The 22,145-nt window shown below is 38.4% G+C and overlaps 1 protein-coding gene across 12 annotated transcripts in view; it reads right to left on the bottom strand.

The window, feature by feature from the left end:
• FN1 (fibronectin 1) overlaps window positions 1-22,145 on the bottom strand; it is a 64,732-nt gene that overhangs the window by 25,893 nt on the left and 16,694 nt on the right. For 6 of the 12 annotated variants that reach the window (XM_031451807.2, XM_031451808.2, XM_031451813.2 and 3 more), the window contains exons 13-25: window positions 18,484-18,605; window positions 16,010-16,190; window positions 15,638-15,814; window positions 14,694-14,822; window positions 14,502-14,591; window positions 13,520-13,714; window positions 12,345-12,617; window positions 10,771-11,037; window positions 7,019-7,113; window positions 5,424-5,592; window positions 4,874-4,960; window positions 2,569-2,760; window positions 1,044-1,316 (exon numbers count right to left, since the gene is read on the bottom strand). In XM_031451807.2, the coding sequence (XP_031307667.2) occupies window positions 1,044-1,316; window positions 2,569-2,760; window positions 4,874-4,960; window positions 5,424-5,592; window positions 7,019-7,113; window positions 10,771-11,037; window positions 12,345-12,617; window positions 13,520-13,714; window positions 14,502-14,591; window positions 14,694-14,822; window positions 15,638-15,814; window positions 16,010-16,190; window positions 18,484-18,605 (2,250 nt within the window). The remainder of the gene's footprint in view (window positions 1-1,043; window positions 1,317-2,568; window positions 2,761-4,873; window positions 4,961-5,423; window positions 5,593-7,018; window positions 7,114-10,770; window positions 11,038-12,344; window positions 12,618-13,519; window positions 13,715-14,501; window positions 14,592-14,693; window positions 14,823-15,637; window positions 15,815-16,009; window positions 16,191-18,483; window positions 18,606-22,145) is intronic. The other 6 variants (XM_031451810.2, XM_031451812.2, XM_031451817.2 and 3 more) reach the window with 1 other exon arrangement.

The raw sequence follows: 22,145 nt of genomic DNA, 5'->3' as shown, positions 1-22,145 counted from the left end.
CAGGATTTCATGCATAAAGAAAACGAGTCATAATCATGCAAATAGTCTAAGCTAAATCTAATCTAAATCATAGTGAACTACGGTTAAAAATGAAACACTACACCCGGTACTGCTCTTAGGCCCCTTTAACCTTTCTGCCGTCAATATATTTTAAAGAATAATTTTAAGCCGCTTTCAAAGACATTGATTTTAAGTATATTATTAATACCACTGGTGATTATTTGATCCCAGGCTGAAGAGGCTTAAGTTGCCACACAGCAGAGAGAAACAGAGCGATACTTTCCAAAGAAACACATGCACACAGACAAAAAGACAAGAGGGTCCTAAATTTCCCCCTGACAGGAGTGACTACAGCTACTGGCATGGCTACAATTCCATTCAGTGAATTCTACTTACAAGTGAAAAGGCTTCATGCAAATTGGTTCTCAGCATGTTTCTTACCATGCAGGGCAGAGAACCTTTATAATGTTGCATGCTGGTCCCCAGACTGTGGTTAAAGAGGAGTTCTTTGACCTCACCACGTCAATGAAACTTAGAATGTTCCAAAGTTTCTTTTTCTCCTCCCACAAAACAACCTCCTTCCACTCTACCCTAAATTGCAATCGTTTTTTAAACAGTTAAGAAGGAGGATGGCAGAGTTTGTCAGAGTAGAAGGGAGGGTATAATGGTACATTCTGGAAGTACATTTCTTATTAACTGGTGCTCCTGATACAATTTGGTATTAATGTTAGTTTAAAAAAAAAATGCTAGGTCTGCAAATTCAAGCAACTTTTGCCATTTTGTATTTGATAGACCAGATATCTACATTTCTCTAGCTTTATACCTATTTGTGGCTTGATGAAAGTGTACTTAAGACGACTGCATTTGTCTTTATCCAATCAGATTAGCATAGGTGTTCCATCCTTACCCCTTGATCCACCCTCTCTTAATCTTTGGCAAATTGCTGGCTTTTCCCTTGAAACATCCACGTTTAACCAGAGTGACTGGTGGCAGCATGCAACACCATCATCCATGTCTCAAACACAGAAGTTTTCAAAATTCACCCGTTTGTTGTGTCAGTGTAGTAGGGGCACTCTCTCCGCCATTAATGAGAGTGATAACGCTGATGTCATAGTCAATGCCCGGCTCCAGCCCTGTAACTGTGTAGTATCCTACTGAGGAGTCCACAAAATCTTCAAAAATAGGGATACCTTCTCCTGCCGCAACTACTGTGATGCGGTACCCAATAATGGTGGAAGAGTTTAGCGGGGTCCACCTCAGGCCGATGCTTGAATCGGTTATATCAACAAGGCTTAGGTCAGTGAGTTGGGGCACCTCTATTGAGTTACAAAGCAAAGGAGGGCAAAAGGAAAACAGAGGCAAAAAAGAGGAAAAAATAAAGCAGTGTACATCACGTTACTAGTGGTAAAATTGGTGGTGTTAAAGCAATGATGGTAATATGCAATCTGTTCCAAATTATCTGAAAAGACTTTTTAAGCATCATGAATAATTTGCTTCCCTGGGAGAATAAAACAGGTTATAATACTCCTTTAGAGATTTTTTTTTTTTGGTTTGTTTTTTGAAAATCCCCCAGACAGTAAAGTTTGAACCTCTTAGGTTCTAAAAAATATAGTCCTATTCTGGATGTCAAAACCATTCTTAGAACCTAGACATAATATCTATAGTATCAGTAGTGTTTAAAAAATCTAAAAATTTTTAGTAGAAAAAGAAAGCTTTCATGAAGAGGGTTAAAAAAATTGATTGATGAGTTTTTCTTTTTTTCCCATACAAAAACTCATTATAACATCATGACCATAATGAGAATGCATTATGAATGTATGGTATAAAATGTGCCATTCAAAAGCATATTCAGGTGAAAGACAGGCCTGAGTCCAAGGCCACTGCCAATATTTTGTTCAATTTGTAATCAGTAATTTAATTAGCATTAGTAAAAGCATTCTACCAAATAGTGCAAAGAAGAACACAATGTCCAATGCTTTCATTCAGTCATAATTCAATTTTGGACAAACAACAAACCTATCCCTAGATAGGTCTTTTTAATGTTGTCATTCAGTCCATAAGAAAGAACACCCCAAAGGTGTGACCTTTCTTTGTTTTTCCTTCAACAGCAAAAAGGAATGATCCAAAATGGCAAGATGAAGAACTGAACGTGTCAGCCAAGTGCTCTTTCAGTGCCCACGTATGGAGACTGTAAGATCAGGCACCAATGTACTGATGGGATGCATTTACCATATTACTTTTTGCCTGTCAGTACTGAGTACAGACACATGACATCGTTTTAGTAATATTTCCATGTGAGCGGACAGAGTTAATGCCATGGTTGCCACTCCATTACATACCCATCGCAACAAAGAACATCCCAGTGAAGCACAGACAGTCAAGCAGTGTTAACAGCAAGCATTTGTCCAAATAGTTGCTTTGACCTTCATGGTTTTGGAGCATGTGGATGGGAAGTCAGAATTAAATCCCAAACATTTTTGACACACTCAACCATCCAGGGATTAAGATGTTAATCCCCACTCTTACTGCAACTGCCACTCTGAGGATAACAGCTTATTTTTCCATTACCTGGGATGATGGTATCAGAGATAGGGACACTTTCCTTGTCATCTTTGACTGTGTAAACACTGACATTGTACTCCAGGCCAGGACTCAGGTTTTCAAAAGTACATGAACTCTGATCTGCGTGGACCACTTCTTCCAAAGAATATCCCTGCTGGCCGTTTGTAGGTGTGGTGGTAATTCTATAACCAGTGATGTCTGGAGAAAACAGAAAGGAGGAAGTTACTGCACAGAACTTTTGCAACCCAGAGCCTATTAAACTAATCTGCAAGGATGAATCCTTGAAGGGGAATGGGGAAAGGACCAGCATTTACATACTGAAGACTCTACCTATTGTCATTCAGTGCTTATAGCAACCCTTGGAGGCAGGTATTAACATTCTCAGTTTAAAGAGTATCTTGGAAAAGAAAAATGATTACCAAAGGTTTTTTCTGTCTCCAAATTGCATGCTCCTTCTACCACTCTACCCTGCTTTTCCTTAATGGAGCATTTGCAGGGCAGCTGAAGAATATTCTATTTTACCTGCTTGGTAAGGAAAGGCTTTCACCCTTAAGGCACATTCCCCAGAATGGGCTCTCCTAATTTACAAGGTCTGAACCTATGGGATTCACAGGAAGGGAGAAAGGAAAGGAGAAACAATGAAAAACAAAAGTGTCTCTACTTATTCTAGAGAATGAATATTAACTGTTAAAGTCTTCAGGAGTCACAGAAATCAGGCAGTAAGGGGGTTGAGGGGGAGTAGAGAGACATATAAATTACAAAAACAAAAACAAAAACCAATGATAACCTGAGAGTCACAGGGGCAGACTAAAAGTAAAATGAAAAAGTATATTTAAGTTAAACTTACTAAAGAGCAAGAAAATGATGGTATACTTTGTCATTAGGAACAGGGTGAACACTAGAGTGGTCTATACAAGGAAATCCAACTGGATGGGAAATAAATGTCTGGGTCATTACACTTGCTAGTGACCATCCCGATGGACAGGCTAGGCCGTCCATTAAGACTAAATATTAACCATCCAGCTTCTGACAAGCATGAAACTTGCCAACTTGCAAGTTTCAAATGTAGAGTAATTTAGCTGGAAATAGTGTCATTTTGGCTTAAATGATGTTTCCAAAGATAATGAAAATGTCACCAAAATCACTTTACTTCAGAGCAGGATTAAAAAGGATACTTTCAGCTCACTTTATTGGATGTGACTACACATATTGATCAGATTTAGAGATAATTGTCTTAGCTGTGTGCCCAAGCAAAGGTAAGAATTGTTTTTTTTTAAAAAGTCAGAATAAAAACAGAAACAGTGAACAAATAAACTAAATATAGTCCTCTAATTAATAAGTATATCAGTCACAGATATAATCAATATCAGTTTGAATTTCTGTTTTTGTTTCATTTAGAATTTTCTCAATAATGAGTATCCTGATATCTCACTAGTGATTCCCCCCTTGTAACCATATTAACTGTTTTAGTTACCATTTCTCATTTAAAGAGACTTTCACAAAGATCAGGAATATCTAAAATTTCTCTTGACATTGCCCTGGTACACCATGATTCCTGAATATTGCTATAGGTATCTTAAAACATTTTAGGATTTTATAGATATTTTTTAATATGTGTAAACAAAAAGTTTAGATAAAAATTTTATTCAAAGCATTAAAAATAGTCACGGAATGCTGTTTAGCCAAATTTCTCAGCACTGAGTATCAGTAAAACAAACTAGCCGTTAAGATCCAATACATGATGGGTGTGAGAATGAGTCTGAACACACAAGTACAATCCCAGTTCTGTCACACTTAAAATTGGTGACTGTGGGTAGGTTGGTTTTTTCTGCCTCAGTTTTCTAATTCTGTAAAATGGGAGTCATTTCTACCTTTATTCACCCTTAGATTTTTGTAGTGCAACTTATGACAAAATATTTGTGAAATATCTAAGTGTACTGAACAATAAAGTTAGAATCTATGATAACTCACAAAAGGAAAATTAGATAGTATAACTTTGTTTGGCATTTGCATGGCAATTTTGAATGCCACTGAGCAAAAGACACTTCCCAGAATGCTCTTCCTCAGCCCTCATGGTTCCCTGTAGCTCAATAACACTCTGCCTTGTTGTCTTTCTTGTGACTTAAACAAACGTGCAGTAAAACACCCTACATGTAACTCTTAGATGTACACTCATGTACTCCTGTATTTTTTATGGAGAGCAAGGTACTTATACTTTTGATCCTATCATTCTCTGATACGAATACAGTTTCTAAACTTTGTCTTGGAAAGGCAGTGCGTATACTTGCCCTCTGACACACTTCAGGCTTACCTGGGGTGGTACTCCTCTCCCAGGAGACGGTGAGCACTCCAGTGTCGGGGTTTGCCTCCAGGTGCAGGTTCGTTGGTGGAGACAGTGCTAGGGCGAAAAAAGAATTTAAAATTAAAAGTTAATATTAACACAAAGTATTTGAGCTATGAAATGTTTCCCTCCCACCCTTCCTTCTTTCCTTCCTTCCTTTGTTCCTTCCAGAATTAGTAAAAAATAAAGAAGTTGTACTATGAAACCATTCTGGACAGCAATTCTTTGAGAGGATTTTTTTTCCCCAATTTATTGTTTTGCAACCCTGTTGAAATTTGTTTCTGTCTTGCCAGCTCATAAATATTTTTGACATGGAAAGAACACTTGCAATGCCATGGAATAGATGACGTGAGTTGAACTTGCTACTCCAAATTTGGAAATAGCTAATAATATAAGTAGGGATGGAATCTTTCCCCTGTGTCATTATAAGTCAAAAGTGATATCACTATCAGTTATTTTTTAAAAGTGGAACAGTTTTAAAAACTAAAGGAAAAGAAAAGAGGCAAAGAAGTCCTCTTACGCGTCACTACTTTCTTCACGATTGGGGTGTCCCTCTCTTGCCCATCTCTCAGGACTGAGATGGTGTACACATATTCCACGCCTGGTGTCAGGCCAGACACAACGATGCTTCCTGAGTCTGAAGTCACTTCTCGTGGTGCTTCCCCTCCCTGGCTTGGTCGTACACCCAGCTAGAAGAAGGAAAGCAAAATAAACACCAAGAGCTGGGCCACTGCTGAGAGGTTGTGGTTACGCCTTGCATAATGTGAACTCCTTAGGACCTGTACTCCGCTTTCAGCTGGGGATGAGTTAGGGCCTTACTTTAGCTCTATTAAATAATTTAGCTGGAAATTCCCTGGAATGAGCTTGGGGGTGGGGTGGGGGGAAGAGTAGTGTAAGTTAGGGGAAGTATCTTCCAAAACAAAGTTAAGGTAGCTTGTAACGGAAAGTTCCAGAGAAATGTCATTGCATACTGTTTTGCTTGATAAATAACCTCCTGATACAAACGAAGTACATAGGAACCTTGGGCCACATGGCAGTTCATTTATTATTTTCTTTTTCCTGGAAGAAATCCTCTAGTTCTCTCTTTAATGAGTTACTGACACTCAACTTAAAGGTACCAGCCCCTGTAACATTGTGCTTCAAAAACACTCCTTCTGAAGAAGTATGTTCATTGCTTCAACTGCAGGATATGTTACAAAAGAAGAATTAAAAGCAATGTGCCCAGAATTTTCAATCCTTAGTATTTTATTTCAAAAACCTAGGTAATACTGTGCATCAAACATTGTTCAACTCTAGAGACATTCTTAGTATGTTACAAGGCTTCTGAAAGAATGACACTATTAAGGGAAATTTAAAAGGTATACTGCCAATCTTCAGAAAGGGTTTCTCTACATTTAAGTAGCATAATCATCAATATGCCATTTGCATATTTTTCAAAAGAAGTGGTTTTTGATGCATTTTTTTTAACAAGCAACCATGAGGATTTAGTCTTGATTTTCAATTATAATAAATATTTCTCTCCCCACATTCTAAATGCCAGAGAAAGGAATTCATTTTTTAAACACATTCATTTGTTTATTCATCACTTCCCTGGTACCATTACTTTAAAGAATGAATCCAGATTATCTAGAGGGAAGACCTTAATCTTAACTTCCATTAAGCGATTCACCCAAGGGGCTTTGAACAAGTTGAGATGAAACTGACTGGATGAAATGTGATTTTTAAGTGACTCTGAGTTTAATTGGTCTCCTTAAATTGGTTTTTGTGAACTTGTTGATATCCGTTTAGAACAACACAACAAATAGAGTTTCCCTATATATTTTTAAATGTAGTTCCCTGGGGGAAAGAATAGAGAAAATAAGATAACAATAACTAACAGTTCGGGACTAACGTTTTCTTCTTTGCAAAGCACCGGCACTGCCCCAGTCCATCCTTCCAGCAACTCAGGGAGGCAGACGTGTTGTGATGCCTTGACAATGTGATCAGGGAGGTACGCACAGAAGCAGGATACAACCCAAATCTCCTGACTCCTGAACATCCTATTTCAACCACATCTAGAAGCATGAGGGCACCTCAGGGCTGTGTCACAAGAGATTAGGAACATCTGCAATTTACCTTAAAACCGATCCTTGGAGCAGGCGTCCATGTAATCACAATCGTGGTCTCTGTCACCTCTGTGTTGTAAGGTGGAATGGAGCCCAGGGGCTGCACTGTGAAATGGAATCAAGGCACGTGTTCAAACCTCAGAATCACAGATGATGGTACAGAAAGTAGATAACAAATACTTTTATCAAGAACAGCACTTTAGTCGCTAATGGATCCAGAAGGTAACATATATGAAAATCTGGAGTAGGGCAGTGCTTCTCAATCTTTCCCATGCCATACAGATCATCTGAGATCTGGCTAAAATGCAGATTCTGAGATTTTTTTTGGCGGGGTAGGAGGGGTAATTAAGTTTATTTATTTATTTATAGAGAAGGTACTGGGGATTGAACCCAGGACCTTGTGCATGCTAAGCATGTGCTCTACCACTCGAGCTATACCCTCCCCTCTTAAAATGCAGATTTCGATTCTGCAGGTCCACATGGGGTTAGGTAGTCTGCATTTCTGTAACACCAACGTTGTCGGTGTGTGAATGAAATTTGAGTGACAAGGGGGCTGGATGATATCAGAGGATCCTTTCAACTCCTTGGATTCTAGAATTTGTGTCTTTCATCATGTTTGGGACTTGAGTTTGATGACAATAGCTTTCCCTATATTGTCAGTACAGAATCCCATGTAAATGTAAAACTGGTCACCACAAACTGATTATCACTCTACTTCTTAATCATTATTTTGAGAACAATGTTAAATTATAGATGATTATCTTACAAATAGCTTTCTGCTGATTCCTTCCATAATGATGACCAATTATTTTTGGTTGCAAAAAAGGTGCCGTAGGAAAGGTAAACAAAATCTGTCATCATGGAAGCACTTAGACATTCTAAAGATTCTTTCCTTAAACGTGTGATTTGAATAATCACACTGCAGAAATTTAGTATTCTGCCACTGGAATTAGGAATGATAATAAAAGTTTATCTTGAGTCTCCTAGCATCCTGACATCACCGTTATTTCTTAGTGAAAACAGTACTTTAAAAATACAATAAAAAGGGAAGAAAAAGAGCATGTGAACACAAAGTTGAAAGAGAGATTGTCAACAGTCTTACAAATCTTAACAGACATTCAGAATCTATAAACTGTAATTGGTTGAACAACTAAATCTTGTAGTAAGGATTACAAGCATTTTGATAACTGGCTGCTATGGGAAAGGTGAGGGCTTAGAAGCCAAGACATTTGTGTTGGTTAGTCAAATGTAAGGCTTTCAAGTGTGTGGATGGACTTGGTCATAGTTTGTGCCTTCAATCCCTTCCTTTTTATGTCCCAACCAAATTCTGTGTCCACTGGTTAAAAACCTAGTAGATGCATTTATGCTAAATTATGCATGGCTGGTGAGACAAAGACTCATCCTCCAGAGCTCCAGTCAATTGTTTCAGCCCCACCATTACAATTCTTTCGTTGTTTTTCAGGCTGGATTTTCACATGCAATTTCTAAAAATTATTTAAAAAATACTGTTGTTTGAAAAAATTAACTCTGTGTGGGGGCCACTTTGTGATGACTGCTCTAATGGCTGGACTGACATTCTACTGGTTGAGAGAGGCGGTTCCTAAGTATATGATGATTTTGATGGTGTTTTCAGGGTAATTGGGATAGGTGACCGGTGATGCTGTCCAAGAGTCTCCGAAATCATACACCACTTGGCTGCTACTGACTTTGCTAAAATGCCATGGACAGCCCTGGGTGACCATGTTAAGGGCCACAAGAAACAATTCAGAGAGCAGTCAGCTTCTTTCACTGAACATCTGCATTTGTTTTTGTTTTGTTTTTTTTCCACAAATTACATTCTCCTCAACTGTGCTGGGCTTTAAGATTGGGTCTTCTCTATGGCTTGAGCCAGCCAGCTAGAATCTTCCAAAGTTTAAGACAATGCTCTCTGCCTGGGAAGGCCATTACAGAAAAATCTCCAAACCACAAACCCACAGACTGATGTCAAACAGAGGGAGTGACTGTAAGTATGAGCTATGGATTCTGGCAGGTCTTGTTGGGTGAAGGACAGTCTGGATATTCAAAAAAAAACAAAAAACAAAAACAGAACAAAACTGCCCTATTTATAAAGGAGTAAGCTGAATTTTCCCCAGAAACAGCTCTCCCAAACCCGCTGCCATATACCTGTAAGAATTTAGCATAAGTTTTAAAACCCAGAAAAGTTATTCCCAGAATTCAGCTTGGTAACAGGAAAAAGCTACAGAAACTTAAAGCAACTTCAAAGATATGCAAGCCCTGCTGATGTTTATGGCCTCAGAGAATACTTGAAGCTCAAATGAAGCTGTAGAACTCCCTGCTTAAGACGGTTTATTTAAATCTAAGCTTGGTTGAGCTGCTCTGCAATCATCTATTCAACAAATATTTTTTGAAAGTATACTCTGTGCAAGGCTCCTTGTTCCCCTTTATCTAATAAAATCAATTCTATCAGTTAATTCACATATAATTGTATTTTTATAAATGTATGGTGCAGACAATAAAATAACATGCCCAATATATCAGTCTCCAAAAGTACTTGAAATAAGTCCATATTGACTCACCCCAATCCACTTAATTATTGTTAGTATGATTAAAAATGCTTTTTTCTTTTATAAGCACTCCAACAAAAGAAACTATATGAAATATGTCTCATGTTAAAAAGTAAAAATGATGCTATATAGAATTACATGTGTTCAGTAAAAGATTAAATCTACTGAAATCTCCATTCTAATGCAGTGAAAGTTATCTGTAAGAAATAGATATTTACAAGAAGTCAAAGACATTGATTTCATGTTAATAGTTTTTAGAGTATCTCAGTAACATATAATATAAAAGAGCAAAATTTAAAGGTTAACTTACAGATAAAAAGCAGATTTTACTTGCTTATGATTAGCAATTACTTAGGGAGAAAAACTAGCCAGACTTTATACACCAAATTTAAATGGAAATAAAATTTTGGTGACTTATGAATCCCATAGCAATTTACAAACTAAATTTACAGTCACTTTTTGAATGCTTTTTAACACTGATTTTTAAAATTAGCCAGAGAGTAAGATTTGTTCAAAGCTTTTAGGAAATTGCAAGCTAGTTCACAGTTGCAATATATGCTGACAAAGTGTCATGTAAGGTCCTTCTCTAATTCAAAATGTCAAGTTAAAAATAACAATTAATGCTTATCTAGAAATTATGGGTCTCATAATTCTTTGTAATGTAAATGAGGATACATTTAACAGAATTCAATTTATGAATACAGTCTTCTATTGTGATGTAGATATATAAGAGATTTAAGGCCACCTCCTGTACAATGTTGAGCAAAAGAACAGAAATGACAAAAAATTACTGTCAGTATTTTTCCTTCTGTAGAATTTCAAGAGTACTTTAAGATTAAAAAAAAAAAAAAAAACCCAGCTAGTCTGTTCTGCAGAAGTACTTTAATCCGCTGTAGTCAACACTTGTAAAGAAATCATTTCCTCAGCTTCTTGTCCTGTTGGTTTCTGTTCAGCTGGTAGATGTTTTTGTTCCACGTTTTTATTGCTCTCATTTGATACCCAAAGGATTAGGATGTAGACGTAGGGGCTGATTTTTTTCTTGCCTTAACTAGTATTTGGTAAATTCACTGAATACAGTAGCCTTCAATTTGCAAATAACTGGGTGTTTTAAACCATGTTACTCAAAGTGCTGGTCCAGGAGGTAAGAGGTAAAAACTTGTGGCCATCACTAAGAAAAGACAGTTAAATTTTGACTCACGAGTGGTGAAGACCCCAGTGGCCCTGGGGCTCTGCTGGTTGCCTTTCACAGCCACGAGCGTTGCCGCATACTCAGAGCCAGGCTGCAGGTTCCTGAGGGGGTACTGTGAGGCCGAGGGCCCCACGTTGTACTGCTTGGGCTGGCCTCCCCGGGTCAGGCCCACGGTCAGTCGGTACCCAGCTATCCGGGCACGAGGTGGAGTCCAGGTCACTATGACGGTGGAGTCAGTCTCATTGACAAACCGGAGGTTCGTGGGAGCATCCAATTCTAGAAAATTCAAGAAATAGTTGAGCCTTAGTAATTATACTGAAACCCTAAAGCTTGACTGAATTTTCTAAGTGCTTTCTTCTCAAGATTGAAACTAAGGAGCGATCAAAACCTTGGAAATATTGAGCCATGAAGAGACTGACTGCTAGAGAGAAATTTGCAAATGTCTGTGTCAGTCATGAGAAATTGCTCACCATTTTTCTTTGACTTTGATCCTGTGGAAAGTCTAATTTTCCCAGCATGACTTTCCCATCACCCTCAGAAATTACACTAACATTACAGAGATGGCATTTGAAACAAAGTCAAAAACAAACACTTGTGAAGCCACAGTCTTCTCTGCTCTGAGCCAAACAGGTTACGAGAGATAGGCCCACTAAGACGAGGGCAAGAAGACAGCTCCACGTGGAACAAGAGCAATATTCTGTGCATTTATTCAATGAATAGTCTTTTACTGGAAACATAAATGTTCTTTTCACATAATTCAGATGAGACAATAATTATAACCTATACTCAGAACCTCAGATTGATGGCAAGACCCTGGTGAGTCTACACTATCAGAAACAACCCCTTAAATTGTGGGTTTTCTTCCTGAGTGTGGTAACAGGCAGTTTCCCTACAATCATTTAAAACACTTGTCAGAGGGAGGAAAGGTTTAAGAGGTAGTCAAGTATAGCAATTGGAAACATGGGCTTTGGTGTCAAAAAGACACAGGTCTATGAGGATCCAGCTCCATCACTTCCTAGATCTCTGATCCTACAAGTTGCAGAACGTTTGATGAACTTCAGTTTCTTCATGTAGAGCACAGGGATAATAATGAGGTCTTCCCCGTTAGCTCAGAATGTGGATTAAACATGCAGATAATGCTTGCAAACAACTGAGCAGAAGACTGGTACTTTAATAAGCACTACATGTTTTAGCAATTATTATTTGTAAATAATTCTACTAGAAAAGGATTAAGTGATGACATTTAAAATTTGATCTAGGTATATTTAGTTACATAAAATGTGCTCAAATTTTCAATCCATGTCTCCCTTTGCAAGGAAAATTAGGTTCTCTTAAGATTTCTCTCGCTGCCACTGCTCTGGCTATTTGGGAAGCAGGTTACCATTTAGCCTCCATTGAGCTTGTCTAAGTTCTGTTTTCAAGCTTAACGTACTTGGTGTCTACTCTACACTCCCCCTTCCCCCTGAGTATTTTCCTGTTTCTGACTGTGAAGCTGGGAGTGAATGGCCTGCTGCCCATTCATCACAGGACAGAAGTGAGGGTGGGGAGTGTGGTGTGGAGGTGAAGTCTGCAGCAGGACGTACTGGTCGTCTGCTGTGCCGTCAGAGGCTTGCTCTCCCTCCCGTGGTGCAAGGCAAAGACTTTGAAGAGGTAGGTGACCCCGGGGGACAGCCCGGTGACTTCCACAAAGGTGTTCCTGCTGATGGGCAGCCTCTGGCCATGCTCCCCAGGCAGGTTGACAGGGATCACGTCCACGCGGTAACCGGTCACCGGGCTCTCGGGGGGTGTCCACATGATGGTGACCTTCACGTCCGTCACCTCCACAAACTGCAGGTCCCTGGGAGGCGGGACTTTATCTAACAGACAAGAGCCAACCAGTCATTCACAATTCCTGCCAAGGACTATTATTATTCTTTTAAATCACTTTATTTGTTTGTTTGTTTTCAGGGGGAGGTAATTAGGTTAATTAATTAATTGTAATGGTGTACTGGGGATTGAATCCAGGACCTCATGCATGCTAAGCACACACTCCACCACTGAGCTATACCCTCCCCTTTGTGAAGGATTATTTTTAAAAAGTCAATTTCCTGGATGTGTATAAAGCAATTCATTGAGCCTCTCATTCCAGAACAATGCTGTTTTATCTCTTAATCAAAGAATATGCTTTTTTGAGGGTTATATTTTTACAATTCAATCATACGGCTTACATACGACATTTGAAGCTTTTATGTAAAATATGTAGGCAAGCAGATGAGTTTCCAACATATGAAGTGTCCTTTTGAGGGGTTTAAAATTAACATACCAACCTCCCCCCAAAAGAGCTCTTTCTATGACAACAGGGAAAAATGTGGTGGTTTTTATTTTACTAAATCATTTTATCATACTTGAGAGCAAGAGATAAACTGACCCTTAGGTTTCTGGGGAAAAATATGAAGACTTTATGGTGTCAATTTTTAATCAGGAAGGCCAATAGCCAGCTTTGATAAGTTACTTTACAGTGAGGATATTTCAGCTACATTGCATATGTTTAGGGATAGACTAATCTATGACTACTTTCATATAAGAACTGTTGACAGAGATAAAACCACCCTCCCACAGAGACAATTATTCTTTCTTCTTACACGTCTGCTCCTCCCCAGCAGGTTCATGGAATGAACACAAGCCAGTCAGTTTTGTTCCTCCAGCAAAAAGGAGGTTAAAGATGTTACCTTGTAAAGCCTTAAGAGATAAGACACCACAGGAAGCGTCTTCAAGTTACCTGAACGCGGGACGCCAGTGGTTTCCTGTTGGATGAAAACAGGAGTACTTTCTTGATTTTCTTCCACAGCGTAGATAGTGATGTTATACTGAACACCAGGTTGCAAGTCACTGAGAGTGACGGAGTTGGCAGTTTCAGGAAGGTTGAGTTCGGTACTACTGCCTTCTATGGATGGGGAATAGACGATCCTGTATCCTGTGGATTCAGGGAAAAAAGTAAGATACGCTGATGAAACAGAGGTTTCAAAAGGCATAAATCCCCCTTTTCTAATAGCCCTTAGCATCTTGCTGGACTAGTTAAGAACGAGTGTTTCTTTTTGACTCTTTCAATATTGCTACTTCTTATAAGGACTGTTCAGATAAAATAAGAACAGTCATGCAAAACTTTTTAATAATAAATATCATCCTTGAAAACCCAAGATCCTTAATAAATGTCTATTAGAGAAGCCAGGAGGTGAGAAGATTGGTATTAAGCCAATTTCTTGTCTTTGAGCTCTGGACGATGGAAGCAATTAATGAACCACTCTGAGCACAGAGCTGTCTAGCACGTCTGTGTCTTTTAGGAACTTCAGGGACAGCTGAATCACCTAATGAGCTAAGAAGGCAACTTGGCTGCCTCTTCAAGAATAAATCTTAGAGTGAGGTTTTCAGAAAAATCCTTCCTCTTGTACCACAGCAATGCCTGGTGGTGTAATAAGTCGGAGAGCTGGCTTTAGAGGTTTGTGTGTGCGACTGTGTGTGTTTGTTTCGTGTGTATGAAAGAGGTCGAAAAACAGATTCAAGGGGAAATGATCCCTGAGAAAGTCGGGCTGTAAAGACTTAGCATTCCACACACACACACACACATACACACATCTCTACCCTGATGTAGTAATTATAAAGGAAATTTAAGTGATTTTCCTGCCCACAGATCAGAATCTGCTCCCTGAACTTTTACTACATCAAGATGAACACAAGAGCCAAGAGGAGGCAGCTAAGCTGACCTGTGATGGGTGCCTGGGGTCTTCGCCAGCTAATGACAATCGAGGTGTCATTAACTTGGTCCACGGTAGGGTCAGGAGGAGCATCAGGTGCTAACAAAAGAAAGAAAAAAAGACGTGAGAAAAACAGGAAATACTGCCACAAGTCTGTTTTACAGGAAAAAGATTCTTTCAGCCCACACAGCACACGTGTACCTGTTGTCTGTGAAGTAGACAGGATCAAACTCTGCTCTCCTTCTTCGGATATCTGGTAGACATTCACAATGTACTTGCGGCCGGGAAGCAAGTCAGGAATGTTCACAGAAGTGGCTGTGCTGGGAAGATCTTTAAAATAATAGGGAAAGGTTACTATCAGAGTGTACCAATCCCTCGAATGACTCCACAGCCTCTGAGAATGATATTTTAAAAACTAGATATTCATGGTGGGGGAGCAGGGAGAGACCAGAAGGAGCTGTACTAGTTGAGCATCAATAATTATCAATGCACTATGAGATAATTTTTCCTTTTTCCCCCTTTTCCCAAATTTTTTCTCTAAAGATGTATAATTTTAATCCACCCCCAGATTTGTAAATACAGCCCTCTGTAGTTAGAAGTCAGTTGTTATGGGTGGGGGAGGGTGGGGAGGCGGGTAGGAAGGCTGTTCTTTTTCTTAATCTGGGTCCTGATCATGTGGGCGTGTTCACTTTATAAAAATTCATTGAGCTCTACGTTTATGATCTGTGCACTTTTCAGTATGTATATTACTCCACAATAAAGTTTTTAAAAGGCCCCTAAACATGAGAATTTGAAAAGCATGAATGAGAGTAGTGTGCCTCCCCCAAAGCTAACATTTTTCCACCACAGCCCTCCTGCTGGCGATTGCTTCCAGGAAGAAAACACTTTTGTTGTATGGACCTGCGCCTGGGCAAACGCATAACGCAGCTCCCACCAGGGACCAGGAAAGCAAGCGTGGCTGAGGAAAAACCCAGCTCAGTGCTAAAAAGGGTAAGTTGTTTTCTGTCCTCACATTGGAGGATCGTTTGTCCAGTCTGAGCTGTCAACTAGTTCCAAACCTCCCCGGCCGCCTGCCTGGATGTCCCCCAGGGCCAGCCCCACGCAGGGGTCCCCAGCAGCTTGTCCTGACAGCACGTGGAGCTCACCCAGGTACTGTGGCTCGTCTCCCTCCTCACTCAGCTCATACTCCACCAGGAATCCGGACACGGTGTCAGAAGCCGAGACCCAGGAGACCACAAAGCTGCTGGCTGTGATTTCAGTCACCGATTCAGAAGTGGCCACCACAGGAGACAAGGGTGTTGTCTCTCCCGTCACCGTGTTGCCTAGAGAGTCACAGATAGGGGACAGACAGCCTTCAGGCATCGAGAAAATGTACTACTGCTATCTCTAGAACATCATTTTAAAAAAATCATGGGTGCTATCCATGGAGGACTATGAGTTGAGAAGGAAAACACTTCCTTGGGGAGCCCAGCTCTGAGGCAAGCAGTCCTGGACGCGGGGATGGCTGGGGGACGTACTGGTCACCGCTGAGCTGGTGCTGGTGGTGGTGAAGTCGAAGCGTGTCAGCTCTCTGTGGCCGTAGTGCTGGACACTGATGAGCTGGCCCTCGTAGATCACACCTGGCCGCAGGCCTTTGATGGTGTATGAGTTTAAGTGGCCCGGAATCGTGGCTTCCTTCCAACGGCCTGGAGAGTTTTTCTAAAAATATAAGTAAAAAGAAAAAAAAAATCACACGCGTATTCACAAAGATGAACATTCAGAGATGAGGTGGAGTATTTGAAGAATGAGGGGCCTATGCAGCTCCATTTTGGAGAAAAATCATGGAAAATGGTAATCAGAATAGGAACCTGTAGCAAAATTTGTTAACATTACTAATGATGATTATTAAACCTAATATTTACTGATAGCTTACAACGTACCATGCTCTGTGCTGTTTTACTGGCATTTTCCCATTTAATCTTCCATCTCCCCATCCTCCAAGTTAAGGATCTTATCACCCTGATTTTATAGATGCAGAAACAGAATTATGTGACAAGCCCAAGGTTACACTGTCGGAGGCCCTGGGCACCTTCGTTTTTGCTAGTTTAATTAATACCAGCAACACAATATGATGAAGCCAAGTTTTGTGTTTCCCTATTTTTTAAACTCTGTAATGAACAGAGATATAGTCCTCTCTGAAATGGGAAAAGACCATATGTTGTATCACTTGGTGGGATACAATTCAAGTTTCTTGCTGACAGTCAAAGGCATAATATTCCCTTGTGACTCAGTTCTTGGGGCCATGACATACAAGGTTTAACTGCTCTGGTTTTGTGACTCATTCTTGGACATGAACTATCCCATCAAAAGTGGTTAGCCAACTTTGGGCAAGACTGCAGAAGAATATGATTTCAGTTTATTTAATCTTTGTTTCCCAGTTTATATTTTCACATCCTGTCCAACTTCATTAATATACCATGAATCACAAAACTCACTGCAATAAAATGTGTGGAAAAGAAGCATCCTTACTTCAAACAAGATGAGATCCTTTTAAGTATAAATATTCTAAACTAATAAAAGTCAAAATACATTTTTAATGCCCAGTAACTTTTTTTTTAATTATCCAATCAACCAGTTCCTCAATAATTCAAATACTCAAGTGCCCATTTATATTTTGGGAATAAATGGAAGAGATTCCAGTACTCTTTAAATTTAAATACACTGTGGAAAAAAATAAAATCAGTCATTGTAATTAGCTCAGACTTAGTTAAAAAAAAAACCCCAAAAACAAAAAAAATGTCATTCAATGTGAATTTCCTTGGTTACCTATCAGAAGAAAATACTCAAAAATAAATTCTCAGGTGACATACATTAAGGAAAAACCTGGAATTGTTAAAAATCTCAACGAAGTTAATCACTCCACTCTTTGAAGACTTCCTAATTTAATAAATATTTTATACCTATCTGTAATTGCTCCTTATTACAGTGGGCTCACATTATACTTCAGAGTTAAGTTTAAAGTAAATAAAGTTGGTGACAAGATAAAAGATGAGAGACAAGGTGTTGGAGGGGCAAATATTTTGATTCCACTGATCAACATCATTACACACAAAGTTCTGCAAATGGCTACTCCGTATACTGAGGACATTAATGAAGGGGGTGAAAGAAGGAAAAGAATGATTTCAACAGCTTGAATTTTTCAAGAAGAATTTAATACAACTGCCTAAGTTGGTCAAATGTTTTGTTTTGCTTTACTTTAAATTGCTGGAAACCAATAGCTGAAATTAAAAATGGGCATTTTTCTCCTGTGTTTAAAATAGTGTTTCTCAAATTATGAGTCATGCATTTTGGAGAAATAGCAGGGCAGGTATGGGAGGGAAAGAGAAACTAAAGCTTAAGTGACCAATATCCTTCTTAGCATGGTTTCTTCAATTTCTAGATGATTATTAGAAAAATCACAAGGTCATTCATTAAATACACCACCAATCCCTCATCTATACCTCCCTCTCATCATTTCCTTCCTTTCTATCTAAATAACTTCAAGGGACTGAAGATAGTTAAGTCTACAGCCATACCCCTGAATGCTCCCAATCTCATCTGAAAATAAGGTTTTAAGAAATGATCACTGAAAAAATGAATCAAAAAAGATATTAATTTAGCTACTTTGTCTCTCAAAACATAGAAATTATGCCAGTAATTTTTTTTTCCCTTTGATGGAGTTGCAAGACATGCGAAACTTTAGATTCTCTTCCCATACTGAGAAAAAGTAATTTTAAGCATTATCATTTCTAAGTCCTTGCAAAGCTCTTTCTAACACAAAGAGTTAAATTCTTCCAAAAACCAAAAAATCGATATGTCAGTTAGATTGACTGCATAATTTTTGGTCACTAAACAAATACAAAGCCATGTGAATAGTTAATCAGATCTGTTGGCTCAAAAGCTGAAAACAACTTCTCAGAATCTATTAATTTCAGAAGCCTCCATGTCCAAGGTTTCTGAGCAGGATACTCACAGGTTTCCATCTGAGAATGTACTTGGAAATGTGAGATGGTTCTGGGGCATTCCATTGGATGGGGTGAGAATTGGGATGACTGGGGGTCTCAGTGATGATTACTTGGACAGGACCAGTTGTGCCTGAAAATGAAAAATGTGAGATCTGGTTATCTTGAGTATTACCTCACTTCAACTTAAAGTTTAGTTCACAGGGATGGCATTATTAAAGACAGTTTTGCTTATCAGTAAATGGGAGCACAATAAAAATTATCTGGGAATAAGGTTTTACATATTGACATTGGAAATCAATGCAACAAATCCTTTTTTAGCTGAGAAACATGAGAAACATATAGAACTTGTTTATAAGCAAATAAAATAATTTTTAAATGCCACCTAGTTTGAGTTCTTCTCCATTTTCAAAGTAAGAATTGTGAGAAAATTGCGGATCCAACCTAACACAAATAATGTAATATAGAAATCAAACTTCATTTACTTATTATATTAAACTTCTTTGAAGGAAATTCTAGTTTGTGGGAACTTTCATCAAGAACAAATCTACCATCTAAGAAAGAAACAACATTCCAAAGGCCATATGACATGATGTAAAACAAACACATTTCTAAATGGGGTAGAGTCTTAGACAAACAGACAAAGGTAATAATTAAAGACTCAGTTTTATTTCTCTTCCTATCAGTCTAGGCATTCTATCAGTTTGGAAAAAAAGTTTTAGTTTTATTTTTATTCAAGAAGTTTACAATCATTCCATTGATTGGTCAAATTATTAACAGATCACACTTATATTTTTTCAAAAGTAGTGACCAATGAAATGACATTTTGAAGTGTATACTAAATTCAATATTTCCACATCTTATTGTGTATAACTATAACCAACAAAATTTAAAGTATGGTTTTGGTTCTTTTTTTTTTAAAAGAAAGGCAAAGAAAGAAGTGGACTCAATTTCATTATTATTGATAATAATGAAATAGATGGAAAATTTATGCTTGCAGAACAGAAAACTATCTTTTTCCTAAACACTGCCATTTTTTTATGATGTCAATGTTCAACTTATTAGAAATAAAGTAACGTTCCTTGTAATAACCTTTCCAAGGATTTCTAACTGCCACTCTGTCAAACAGAGCAAATTTGTGCACATTTAATAAAGCACTTCACCAGATTACTAACAGATTTTTCTGTAATGTCTTATAAAAAAAATGATTTTCAAACTTAATTATTATTTTTGCTCTTAAATTATCTTTGAAACAAAGTTTTCTAGCGGAACAAGTATACAACTTGCATATCTGTATAAACTCAAAAGTTCTAGAATAATATATTCACTTCCACACTAAGAACAATCCCAAGTTGGCTGAAGACTAACAAATATTCTTTCAATCTTAATTTCATCTAATGTACAAATTTGTAAGCTATATGAAAACTAAGATGTGTACACAATATTCTCAATTTTTAATTCTAAAGTGGTGTCTACTTCATAAAACATGGCAGGGTGTTTGTTTTAATCAATTGGCAGAAGTCAATTCCATGTCCCTCTTTGAATCACCCCTTACAAATGTAAATACATTTTTTAAAAACAAACATTGAAGCAAAATTTTAGAGATGTGATTATTTAAAGTACTTCCATATATATCAGTAAACATAGGAATAGCATGTCCTTAAATTATTTACAATAATTGGCATAAGGTTGTGTAAATATTGATCCTTTAAGGAAATCCTACCATAATTTTCTCCTGTAAAGAAACACCTGATATGTATTTTGTTTAGGTAGGCAACCATGATTTGAGGGGGAAAAGTTTATGATGCCTCAGAACATACAACACCCAGAGCAATCCCTAATGTGCACCATAGGCATCGGTGATAATGTGTCAATGTAGGTTCATTGACTGTAACACATGTACCACTCTGGGAGGGATGCTGACATCAGGGGAGGTTGTGCTTGTGTAGGGGTAGGAGAAACATGGGAAACTTTTGTTTTAATTTTGCTGTGAATTGAAAACTGCTTTTAAAAAATAATCCTTAATTTAAAAACTTTTATGATGTTTAAATGTCTATTAAGTTTTAGAAAAGTAACACCAATGACCTTTCCAGCCCACCGTTAAGCTCAATCATGCTGCTGTGTCCACAGGACAAGGATAGTTAAGGAGAGAGGAGGAACAAGAAAAAGGCAACTCAATATTTTTTTCAGTGATGGAGCAAAACTACGAAAGTTTTTTTCTTTCTAAAATTTCAAGTGCTGGTTTGAAATCCTGTGTTTTCAATCTTGGGTTTGTGCCATAGCTCACCTGTAAGGGAACTGCCCTAACAGCAATGGGGTGTCATGCATTTAGCACATTTTTGTCCAGAAAATAAAGAGACTGTGTCCATTACCTGTAAAGTCAATTAAATTCCAGCCCTCACTCTACTCTGCTTTTTCTACTTATTGATTTGAAGACAGGAAATATGAAAATTCGGACCCCATTTATATTATTTAGGTTTAAAATCTTGATAATCCTTTTGATATTGGTGAGTTGGTAAAACTTTAAAAATTAACCTAACTGAGCAATGACTCCCCACTATGAAAACTTTACTCCCTCTCCTATTCAATATGATCAGACCAACAATCAAATAGTTAAGAAAAGACATGATACCATGTGTATACTTTTAAAATCAGTCTGAAAGAAGGCCCAAATGAATAATTTCCAGTAACGGTGACCCTGGAGAAGTTAAACATTGATGAGTTTGCGACTCAGTCCTTTTTTCTCTATGATAGTTTGCTGAGATCTGTGCTTTCCCAGTTGTTTATTGACAAACCCAATGCCTCTTATCTTCTGTTAGTTTGAACAACTCCACCAAGTCCACTGTTGGAGGAACAAACAGGACAAGGCTATCGCTAATGTGTTGTTCCCCTGTTCCTCTCACACTCTCAAAGCCCCACAGCCAAGGCAAGAACCACTGAACAAACCAAACATACAGATGAGCACCAGACCGTGCACTGAGGTCAATCTCCTCTCCCCTCAATCTCCTCTGTGCTCAATGGGCCCCACTGTTACCCTTTTTAAAGAGTGGGAACAAGGTCAACACACATGAAACTCCAACACAGAAGGATTCCCTCCCATCTAGATTGCATCTCACCTAAATGCTCCCAGCAAGCAGCTACAAGAACAGGCTTACATTAAGAGAGAGTAAAAGAGGTTCTCTCTCAATCATTGAGATGTAAATCACTTTTCAGCAGGTTGCTACACCACACCAATCACAACCACAAACACAGACACCAAAGGGCATTTCTTTAGGAGTTTCTATCCTTTGGTTGCATCATTAAAGAAAAAAAAAGACTCAATTATACACTTTCTCAATTTATAATAATTCTACAATCAGATTTTTTTAAACTATTAAATTAAAAAGAAAAAGGTTTTAAGTGATTCCTATGCCCAAATCCACCAGGCAATACAATTGAAAAGCCAGGTCAGTCTGCGCTGTGAGTCTGTTAAAGCCACGTCATCTTCTGCAGCCACGACAGCGACTGAGGGTTGGGGAGAGGAGGGTTTCGTCAAAGTTCAGAAAGGGTATATCTGGGTGGTTGGTATTTAGGATCACAGATTGTTAGATTGTTAGTGTTGGAAGGAACTTGAAAGGTAATCAGCTACAGTCTCCCCATTTTTCAGGTGAGGAAATAATGAATGAAGCTTGAC

Source organism: Camelus dromedarius, chromosome 4 (genome assembly GCF_036321535.1).
Source record: "Camelus dromedarius isolate mCamDro1 chromosome 4, mCamDro1.pat, whole genome shotgun sequence".
NCBI classification, from domain to species: Eukaryota; Metazoa; Chordata; class Mammalia; order Artiodactyla; family Camelidae; genus Camelus; species Camelus dromedarius.
The sequence above is the reverse complement of the archived record's forward strand: the minus strand, read 5'-3'. Positions and strand labels throughout refer to the sequence as shown.